Here is an 11,271-nt window from a genome sequence, read left to right on the forward strand (position 1 = left end):
AGGCGGTATTGAATATGTCACTGTCTGTCACCTCAACATTTTCTCTCGACCTACGCTGTAAACTTTCATTCATAGGCTAGTTTGTAGCAACCTCATGATGGGTATAGGGGAAAGTATCATGTAGTAGCCTAAACCTATCGCTGTTACATTGAACTGGGTGAGTGGAATATGAATGACAGTCATAAATATGCTGTAATAGAAATAAAGCCATGCTCATGGAGAAAAAAAAAATATCGTCCTCCCTCATCTTAAACTGCACTGACCACCACTGGTCTGTACAGTCTATTAGCCAGACCTATTGCAATAAAGTGCTCTGGGCAGACATGGCTCTGTATAGTGACATACCTTATGTTTAATAGGTAACAGGTAGCACACATATAGAGATAATACAATGTGTATGTAACTTTTTAGCGGTATAGCTCTATGGTAGCACATTCTGATTTCACATGAGAAACACTTTTCATGCCACTTCGACACAGCTACGACTGGAAGTTACGTTTTAAGGTTAGGAAAGGGGTTATTGTTAGCGAAAATGCTCTCCTAGCCTCCTACGAACATCACTTCCGGTCATAGCTGTATCTAAGTCGCGTGAAAAGAGTGTGTCCCGATTTCACAAACCGGTACATGATGTATCACTCCAGAACGGTAGGTGTCAGTGATCCAACAGAACTTGGACTGCCTGTCGTGAAAAGAAAAAGAAGAAGTATTCTGCCCTTGACAACAACAATGGCGACTGCCACAAAGATTATCCAGAGGCTCAGAAATCTTTTATCCGGGGTAAGCCATATATCTCTTTATATTGTGTATTTAGTGCAAGTTGTTATTAATGTAACGTTAGTTAACTTATTTCTAGGTCCCTACACGTTTTAAGATTTTAAAGCCTGTCGAACTGGCTAAGGAAACACAGCTAACGTTATCTAGCTTGTTAGCTAGCTTCTTAGCTACTTTAGTTGGCTAACGAACATTGCATGTTAGCAATAGAAGACTCTTTGAAAAGCAAGTTGTTACTTTTAATTAACCTGCTCAAATTTACACAGCATGATCTGCAAGCAAAGCTCCAGTTGCGTTACGGTGAGATTGCAAAGAGGTAAGTGGCAAGTCATTCATGTCTTGAATGTTTAATAGCTAATAATCCATTTAGGCAGGAAGTTTTCTGCAGGTTTTGCATGACAATCAATTGGGAGGTACGGATGGTGTTTGCACTAAACTGTTTGTACTCTATATATAGAAGGAGTAGGCCGACACTTTGTAAATGCCACACAATCTTAGTTTCAATCTTTTGTGCAGGACCCAACCACCCCCCAAACTTCCAGTTGGTCCCAGTCACAAGTTTGCCTTCAATTACTATAATGGCAGAGATGGGCGTAGAGAGTCTGCACCAGCCACCATCGTGATGTCCAGTCAAAAAGCCCTCGCTGCTGGGTGAGTGGGACATTAAGAAAGTCTATGACACAAAGGCTATGGCAGTTCGATAAGTGTTGGGATTCCATCCTCCTCTGGCTAGTCAGGTGGAGGTTGAGTGCATATGACTGCTTTACTGTTTGTCCTCAGGTGGCTTCCCTGCCCTTGCCTCCTGTCCCTCCTATTGCCATGGGTACACCTTCCTGAAAACAATGGCACTATACTTTACTTAAACCTCTGCCAGTTCATGTCCTTAAAGACACACTGCATTCTCCTTTTCATTTGATTTACTTAACAAAAGGCCCATCTCAATAGGTGGTCCAGGTATGACATGACATGGCGCAAGTGGGGGGGGTGGTGGTGGGGGGGGGGGGTTCCTCTATTGTTCCCACAAGCAAGGGGGGAGGCAGATAATAATAATATGCCATTTAGCAGACACTTTTATCCAAAGCGACTTACAGTCATGTGCGCATACATTTTTACGTATGGGTGGTCCCGAGGATCGAACCCACTACCCTGGCGTTACAAGCGCCATGCTCTACCAATTGAGCTACAGAGGACCACACAGATGAGAGTAAACCCATCAGACCAACTCCTTGAGACTTCAAGAGTTGGCCATTCTAGTTCACGATTTTGCCACAAATTTGCAAAGTTTTTGCCGTCACAGACACATTTTCATGATTGGGGTGAAATCTTATGAACTTGGGCTAGGATCAGTACGTCGGGACTCATGTAGTTTGAGCGGGTCAAGGACGCACCGATGATGGCTGTTCCGTTCTCCAGACCCCTGTCGGATGTCCTGATAATTTTCTGAAATGTTGGTTGTACATCTTGTAGTATGAGCAGTGCTACGATGCGATTGGGCAAGAACTACTGCCAGTAGTCATTGCGTACTCAGCATGTGAGACCAAAACAATATTGGCGAAGAGGAAAGCAACAACAAGCACCATGTGGACCGAGGTGATGGAAGACACATTGGTGGAGCTGTGGAGAGAACGCAGCTGCCTTTTCAATATTAAACGTTTTATATTACCTTCAATTCCCTCTGTAGAATAGAAAGTTAATATTGTCCACATCTGCCCAACCATTTGCGGGTCCATATTCTGCCCCTCCATCTCTTTTTTGATGTTTCTGCACATAAATAATGTGCACACTAATAAAGCAGCTCGCTGTTTGATTGTCAGCATTTTCTTCCTATGACAACAGAGAAACGCAGGGCAGGATCAACTAGGGAATCGTCTTGTAATGTGAGCACCTACATCCTGGGGTTGAGGATGGACGGAATGAAAGATTTGGGACAAGGAAATCGGGAAATGTGAGCACTTCCAAGTTGTTAAAGGGATAATCCACCCCCAGAAATAGAAATCATCAATTTGGTGAAAGCCTATGTTCCATCTGTGGGTAAAATAGAAGTTAAATCATGGTGAAATTTTTTAAGTGGTCTGTCTGAAATCAGTTAATTGTGTAGGAACGTGTCATAGCTATAGTGTGTCATCCTCTATCACATTTCATAATGCTTTTAAACATTTACATTACATTTTAGTCATTTAGCAGATGCTCTTATCCAGAGCGACTTACAGTTAGTGAACACATATATATATATATTTTTTATACTGGCCCCCCGTGGGAATCGAACCCACAACCCTGGCGTTGCAAACGCCATGCTCTATCAACTGAGCTACATCCCTGCCGGCCATTCCCTCCCCTACCCTGGACGACGCTGGGCCAATTGTGCGCCGCCCATGAATCTCCCGGTCGCGGCCGGCTGCGACAGAGCCTGGATTCGAACCAGGATCTCTAGTGGCACAGTTAGCACTGCACTCCAAATCGTCAAATCAGCCAAAAGATGGTATGGGTATACATCAGTCTATATATTCATGACAAAGTATATATTTTTGTCCAAGATGGCCTCAAAGTACACAGTCAGATCCTTCATCTACCTCTTGTCTCCTTGCTAGCAGACTCGCAGGCCCATTGCCATAGCAACCACACTGACTCAAAGTTTTGAGCTAGAAATGCGATCTCTACCAACTTCAACATGGTGTAACTCCTAAATTGATACTGCAGTTTGTTTGAGGGATTTTACACCTAGCTATCTACTTCCCATGCTGATATTGACTTTGGTATTAGTGTGTGTACGGGCATGAATCTTTAGCACGAGCCCTACCCATGCCCGATTGCTTCGGCCAAATTTAAGGCCTGGTCCTGCCCGAAACCAGAAATAACTTCCTCCATTAGTAAATCCATTAGCTACTCCTGTCTGTCGCTCACAAATGTACCCAAATGTAGTTTTATGATTAGTAAATGCCATAATTTAGTTATTTTGGTAAATACTTCTCCTTATGATCTGACATTGTATTTTTTCAAAGCCATTTTAGCTGTCGCGCTAGCTGTTCGGTGGCTAATCAAGCTATACACTGAGTATACCAAACATTAGGAACAGCTTCCTAATATTGAGTTGCACCCCACCCTTTTGTGCTCAGAACAGCCTCAAGTCCTCAGGGCATGGACTCTACAAGTTGTGGAAAGCGCTCCACAGGGATGCTGGCCCAGCTTGACTCCAATGCTTCCCACAGTTGTCAAGTTGGCTGGATGTCCTTTGGGTGGTGGACCATTCTTGATACACATGGGGGAAACTGTTGAGCGTGGAAAAACCCAGCAGCGTTGCAGTTCTTGACACAAACTGGTGCACCTGGCACCTACTACCATACCCCGTTCAAAGGCACTTAAATCCTTTGACTTTCCCAGTCACCCTCTGAATGGCACACATACACAATCCATGTCTCAATTGTCTCAAGGCTTAAAAATCCTTCTTTAACCCATCTCCTCCCCTTCATCTACACTGATTTGAAGTTTTTAACAAGTAATATTAATAAGGGATCATAGCTTTCATCTGGATTCACCTGGTCAGTCTGTCATGGAAAGAGCAGTTGTTCTTATTGTTTTGTACACTGTGTATATTTGGATTATAGTGAATTTCTTTGACAGTATTATACAATATCGGTGTACATTTGATTTAGCTAGAGAATTTACTCTATACTGTATTTTACCATCATTTTTTAATACACATTTTTAGTTTAGTTTTTTTTTAACAATACAGATGCACACAAACATCCACATCACACCTGCCCAGACCCACCTGCTCACACCCCCATCTCCAGCGCCCGTATCACTCTCCGCCACATGGCCTCAAACTGCACCATTTTGTTTCTCTCCGTCGCCAACTCAGTTTCAACATTTAGATAATAAAGCTTCTGACCTTTCCTTTGTGGAAAGCTCCAGGCCTCCTGTAGCTCAGTTGGTAGAGCGTGGCGCTTGCAACGCCAGGGTTGTGGGTTCGATTCCCACGGGGGGCCAGTATGAAAAATGTATGCACTCACTAACTGTAAGTCGCTCTGGATAAGAGCGTCTGCTAAAATGTAAAATGTTAACGATGGAGGATTGGTTGATTTCCAGTTAAGTATGTTTTTCAAGATGATTGACGAGAAAAATATAGTCCAACCCATCGGGTATCTCACTGCACCCTCATATGCCATGTCTTGAAATATGCAGACAGACGGATTAAAAGTACATTTACATTGTAATACTTCTGACAGCCAACATTCTAACTCTGCCCATAACTTTTGTACTTTATAGCATTCCCAGAAGGTATGGATTGAGTCATTGTTAGTTTTACACTTAAGACATGACTCTACCATTGTGCTGTAGAATTAGTGAATGTTGTCTCGTGTAATACATTCTATATATTAGCTTATACTGGATTAAGTGTGGATTTTCGTTAACTGTAATTTAATTAGTTAAGTTCCAACATTCCCTCCATCTTGTGCCAATATCAGTTCTTTTTCATTCTTGATTCCAGTAGTTTATATTTTTTTCCTAAGAGATTGTCAGTTGGATAGGCTCTCTGCGAGGGTTTTATGCATCTTACCTACAATATGAATATCCTTTTCTGACTCAATTAGGGTTTCCTCAAGATTACTCTTGATTCCCAAAAGATTTCAAATAGAAATGTTGTGATATGTAACTTTTTTAAGTTGCATGTATTGGTCAGTCCAAAATTGCTTTTTAATTCTGTCATGGAAATAAATGTATTTCCTATTACCAAGTCATTTACGGTTTCTATGCCTTTAGTTTTCCATGTAGACACATTTAATCGGTGAATTCTGAAAAGCTATCCAAGGATTGTTCCATAAGTTTGTGTTTTTAAGGAATGAAATTGGTTCTTGTAGAATACATTTCATTTTCTTTCATATTGTTATAGTTTTCTTAACTATGAAGTTGTTAATGTTAATAGCTTTATCCTTAGAAAATAGACATGTTAAAAGATTCTGGGGATGAGCATGCGCATCTTCAATATGTACCCATTGTTCTTCTTTAGTGCATTAAACTACTGTATATGGGCTCCCGAGTGGCACAGTGGTCTAAGGCACTGCATCTCAGTGCTTGAGGCGTCACTACAGACCCCTGGTTTGATTCCAGGCTGTATCACAACCGGCCGTGATTGGGAGTCCCATAGGACGGCGCGCAATTGGCCCAGCGTCGTCCGGGTTTGGCCAGTGTAGGCAGTCATTGTAAATAAGAATTTGTTCTTAACTGACTTTCCTAGTTAAATAAAGGTACAATTACAAAATAAAATAAAAATATGTCGCAAGTAAAAGCCATGGGTGGAGAGTTGATACAATTCCAAATCTGGAAGGTTATAACCACCCTCAGACTTAGGAAGATGTAAAATGTTCCTTTTTATTCTATGACTTTTATTTGCCCATATAAAGTCTTATGACAGAGTATACATTTTTAAAGAATGTCTTCGGTGGGGTAATTGGTATTACTGAGAATGAATATAAAAACTTAAGGAGCCATGCCATTCTGAAGAGGTTTATTCTACCTGTAAGATTTATGGGAAGATTGTTCCATTTAATGAGATCTGTTTTCATATTGTTGAGTAATGGGATAAAGTTATCTTTATATATTTGTTTGCTGTCACTTATTAAGCATCCTAAGTATTTTATATTTTTTGTGGTCTACTGAAAGGATTGCTGTAGATCATGAGTTATTCTTTATTTTTCCTATTGCCATTATCTGGGGTTTTCCACATACAGTGAGGGAAAAAAGTATTTGATCCCCTGCTGATTTTGTACGTTTGCCCACTGACAAAGACATGATCAGTCTATAATTTTAATGGTAGGTTTATTTGAACAGTGAGAGACAGAATAACAAACAAAAAAATCCTGAAAAACGCATGTCGAAAATGTTATAAATTGATTTGCATTTTAATGAGGGAAATAAGTATTTGACCCCTCTGCAAAACATGACTTAGTACTTGGTGGCAAAACCCTTGTTGGCAATCACAGAGGTCAGACGTTTCTTGTAGTTGGCCACCAGGTTTGCACACATCTCAGGAGGGATTTTGTCCCACTCCTCTTTGCAGATCTTCTCCAAGTCATTAAGGTTTCGAGGCTAATGTTTGGCAACTCGAACCTTCAACTCCCTCCACAGATTTTCTATGGGATTAAGGTCTGGAGACTGGCTAGGCCACTCCAGGACCTTAATGTGCTTCTTCTTGAGCCACTCCTTTGTTGACTTGGCCGTATGTTTTGGGTCATTGTCATGCTGGAATACCCATCCACGACCCATTTTCAATGCCCTGGCTGAGGGAAGGAGGTTCTCACCCAAGATTTGACAGTACATGGACCTGTCCATCGTCCCTTTGATGCGGTGAAGTTGTCCTGTCCCCTTAGCAGAAAAACACCCCCAAAGCATAATGTTTCCACCTCCACGTTTGACGGTGGGGATGGTGTTCTTGGAGTCATAGGCAGCATTCCTCCTCCTCCAAACACGGCGAGTTGAGTTGATGCCAAAGAGCTCGATTTTGGTCTCATCTGACCACAACACTTTCACCCAGTTCTCCTCTGAATCATTCAGATGTTCATTGGCAATCTTCAGACGGGCCTGTATATGTGCTTTCTTGAGCAGGGGACCTTGCAGGCGCTGCAGGATTTCAGTCCTTCACGGCGTAGTGTGTTATCAATTGTTTTCTTGGTGACTATGGTCCCAGCTGCCTTGAGATCATTGACAAGATCCTCCTGTGTAGTTCTGGGCTGATTCCTCACCGTTCTCATGATCATTGCAACTCCACGAGGTGAGATCTTGCATGGAGCCCCAGGCCGAGGGAGATTGACAGTTATTTTGTGTTTCTTCCAATTGCGAATAATTGCACCAACTGTTGTCACCTTCTCAACAAGCTGCTTGGCGATGGTCTTGTAGCCCATTCCAGCCTTGTGTAGGTCTACAATCTTGTCCCTGACATCCTTGGAGAGCTCTTTGGTCTTTGCCATGGTGGAGAGTATGGAATCTGATTGATTGATTGCTTCTGTGGACAGGTGTCTTTTATACAGGTAACAAACTGAGATTAGGAGCACTCCCTTTAAGAGTGTGCTCCTAATCTCAGTTCGTTACCTGTATAAAAGACACCTGGGAGCCAGAAATCTTTCTGATTGAGAGGGGGTCAAATACTTATTTCCCTCATTAAAATGCAAATCAATTAATAACATTTTTGACATGCGTTTTTCTGAATTGTTTTGTTGTTATTCTGTCTCTCACTGTTCAAATAAACCTACCATTAAAATTATAGACTGAACATTTCTTTGTCAGTGGGCAAATGTACAAAATCAGCAGGGGATCAAATACTTTTTTCCCTCACTGTACATTTTATATCCTGGGTATTCAGATTTTTTGTTGTTGTTGCAATTTCATCAGATAATGTGTGTATTTTTGCTTTAGGACATTTATATAATATTTTTATTAGAATGTATTATTTCAGCTTGAAAGTTGAAAGCTTCCAACATTTTGAATAGAAAAGGCCATTCAAGATGGTCTAAGGTCATTTCGGCACCAACAGCCATTATTGATAAATCTATGTTTTTTAGCGTATTGTATTAAACTGTTTGTGTCTATTAAAAAATATATAACTTTATTTTCCTGGTTTTAATGTAACTGAAATAACTGTTTTGATAAATGGAACTAGGAAGCACTGAATTAAGTGACGTGTTGTCATTTGTCGAAATAGGGGCACTACTGTGTCCCAAAATGTTAAATAGAATTCTATGGGAAAGCCTTCCATTCCTGGTGCTTTTCTCAGCGTGAATGTCTTAATATTCTTTTTTGTCTGCTGATAATTGCTTCAGGGTGGTTGAGTCAAAGAAGGCTGTAGGATCAGTCCAACTGTTTAATTCTGATTTTATATAGATTTTCATAAAGCTTTTTAAATGGTCATTATTCGCATTGTTTCTAATTAACGCATTTGTATCTTTTAAAATTATAACTGGTTTGGCAGGTATTCGTTTTGTGAGGGCTGCAAGATTTTCATTTTACCATCTTCTAAATGATGTACCAACATAGTCATCAACTTATGCTTTCATTTTCTTACAGCCAAGCTCTGGAGGTGCCAGCAAAGCGTCCTGTCACACCTGGTAATGTTCCCAGGGAGCTAACGCTGTCTACAGACCAGCCATACCTCTGAACAACAACATCAACAAATTGTTTCTCTCCTGACTTACTTTAGGCCTGACAGCAGAGCACAATGTTGCTCTCCCTATTGTTCAAAACCTGTAAAATATCTAAGTGTTAATAAATGATGTAATGTTCAATGATTTTTTTGTAATGACCAATTATTCATGTTATTAGTCCACTCAACCATACATGCACGTAGTCTGCTGGAAATTCTTCACTCCCCCAACCTATAGTACCAGAATCTTCTCTCATTGTGACAGCTTCATGCCTTTTCCTGTACATATGCTGGATTTATTTACATGTTCAAGTGCAGCAACTTAAAACCTCCAACCTTTGCTCAAAATAGCCTTTGCATTGCACTTTGTTCTGCATTTAGGTCTGGCTTTGAAGGCAAATCAAATGTATTTATAAAGCCCTTTTTACATTAGCAGATGTCATAAAGTGCTTCTACAAAACCCCAAACAGCAAGCAATGCAGATGTAGAATGCAATGCTTCAATTTGATATTTTGTTTCCTCATTGCTCCTTTGCGTTTTCGATGTTAGGCATGTCAATCAAACACGCTGGGCGGGGTTTTGGTAACGTGAGGCGGAAGAGGTTGCCTGATCTTGCTACCTATTCTCAGACAGAAATACCGGTACTCTTCATTGCATCCACATTAATGTAGAAGTGTTTAGAAAACATTATATTCTTATTTACAATAAAAGTGACTCCAAAATGACACAGTTCATTATTCATCATTATAAACTGGATGGTTCGAGCCCTGAGTGCTGATTGGCTGAAAGCTGTGGTATATCAGACCGTATACCACGGGTATGACAAAACATGTATTTTTACTGTTCTAATTACATTTGTAACCAGTTTATAATAGCAATAAGGCACCTTGGGGGTTTGTGGTATATGGCCAATATACCACGGCTAAGGTCTGTATCCCGGCAATCTGCGTTGCGTCGTGCGTAAGAACAGCCCTTAGCCGTGGTATATTGCCCATATACCACACCCCCTCGTGCCTTACTGCTTAATTCATTTCGATTGGGCACAAAATAATCTGAAACAACCAAAACAAACAGCAAATGCATCCAACAAATGTGTAGTCATTGCTTGCTATGTATATGACACAAAATACTTAACTATAATTTTAATACACACAAGTTAATTTGTCCCAATACTTTTGCTACCCTAAAATGGGGGGGAGGAACTATGTACAAAAAGTGCTGTGATTTCTAAACGGTTCACCCGATATGGATGAAAGTACTGCACTTTAACGTCATAGTCATTGTTTGATTTCAAATCCAAACGTTTAAATTCATTAGGCCCTAATCTATGGATTTCACATGACTGGGCAGGGGCGCAACCATGAGTGGGCCTGAGAAGGCGTAGGCCCACCCACTGGGGAGCCAGGCCCAGCCAATCAGAATGAGGATTTCTCCACAAAAGGGCTTTATTACAGAGAAAAATACTCCTCAGTTTCATCAGCTGTCCGGGTGGCTGGTCTCAGACAATCCTGCAGGTGAAGAAGCTGGATGTGGTGGTCCTGGGCTGGCGTGGTTACATGTGGTCTGCGGTTGTGAGGTTGGTTGGACGTACTGCAAAATTCTCTAAAACGATGTTGGAGGCGGCTTATGATAGAGAAATGAACATTATATTCTCTGGCAACAGCTCTGTTGGACATTCCTGCAGTCAACATGCCAATTGCACGCATCCCTCAACTTGAGACATCTGTAGCATTGTGTTGTGTGACAAAACTGCATATTTTAGAGAGGCCTTTTATTGTCCCCAGCACAAGGTGCACCTGTGTAATGATCATGCTGTTTAATCAGCTTCTTGATATGCCACACCTGTCAGGTGGATGGATTATCTTGGCAAAGTAGAAATGCTCACTAGCAGGGATGTAAACAAATTTGTGGCCAACATTTTAGAGAAATAAGCTTTCTGTGCGTATGGAACATTTCTGCCGTCTTTTATTTCAGTTCATGAAACATGGGACCAACAGTTTACATGTTGCGTTTATATTTTTGTTCAGTATAAGATAACTCAAGAAATCTGTTATTAATTTAGACGTTTTTGCTGAGGAGATCTTAGTAGCTTAATTTTACATTTAACTAAGATGTTTGGTGCAGTATTTCGCAATGAAAAAATGTGCATGAAAATGAGACGTCTCTCCTTCTTCTTTGGGATTGGGTTGGCGGATCGCATCCAACTTTTAAGGTGCATACACCACCTACTGTACTGGAGTGTGAGGCCAGTCATGGCCTAACTACATTACATTATCTTCATTAGTCCTGTTCCTCTAAGAAGGTGATAGAGCCCTAGACACCACATCCCTCCCCTTTCCTCCCCCACTACACCACCCAAACCCCAA

At 41.1% G+C, this 11,271-nt stretch overlaps 1 protein-coding gene across 1 annotated transcript; it reads left to right on the plus strand.

Annotated features, from left to right (window-relative positions):
• Window positions 1-666: 666 nt before the first annotated feature.
• On the plus strand, window positions 667-9,050 carry LOC121533642 (NADH dehydrogenase [ubiquinone] 1 alpha subcomplex subunit 7). Its single transcript, XM_041839763.2, has 4 exons — window positions 667-777; window positions 1,038-1,087; window positions 1,288-1,422; window positions 8,830-9,050. The coding sequence occupies exons 1-4, from the start codon at window positions 727-729 to the stop codon at window positions 8,918-8,920; spliced, it is 327 nt and encodes a 108-aa protein (XP_041695697.2). The 5' UTR covers window positions 667-726; the 3' UTR covers window positions 8,921-9,050.
• The last annotated feature ends 2,221 nt before the right edge of the window (window positions 9,051-11,271 follow it).

The sequence above is a fragment of the Coregonus clupeaformis genome, chromosome 20 (assembly GCF_020615455.1).
Source record: "Coregonus clupeaformis isolate EN_2021a chromosome 20, ASM2061545v1, whole genome shotgun sequence".
Taxonomy (NCBI): Eukaryota; Metazoa; Chordata; class Actinopteri; order Salmoniformes; family Salmonidae; genus Coregonus; species Coregonus clupeaformis.

Bases quoted from the DNA above. Each gene is read 5' to 3' on its own strand.
- LOC121533642 (XM_041839763.2), top strand. From the start codon at position 727: ATGGCGACTGCCACAAAGATTATCCAGAGGCTCAGAAATCTTTTATCC. The intron at 778-1,037 runs GTAAGCCATATA...AAATTTACACAG, and splicing joins TCAGAAATCTTTTATCCGGG to CATGATCTGCAAGCAAAGCT. The intron at 1,088-1,287 runs GTAAGTGGCAAG...TCTTTTGTGCAG, and splicing joins TACGGTGAGATTGCAAAGAG to GACCCAACCACCCCCCAAAC.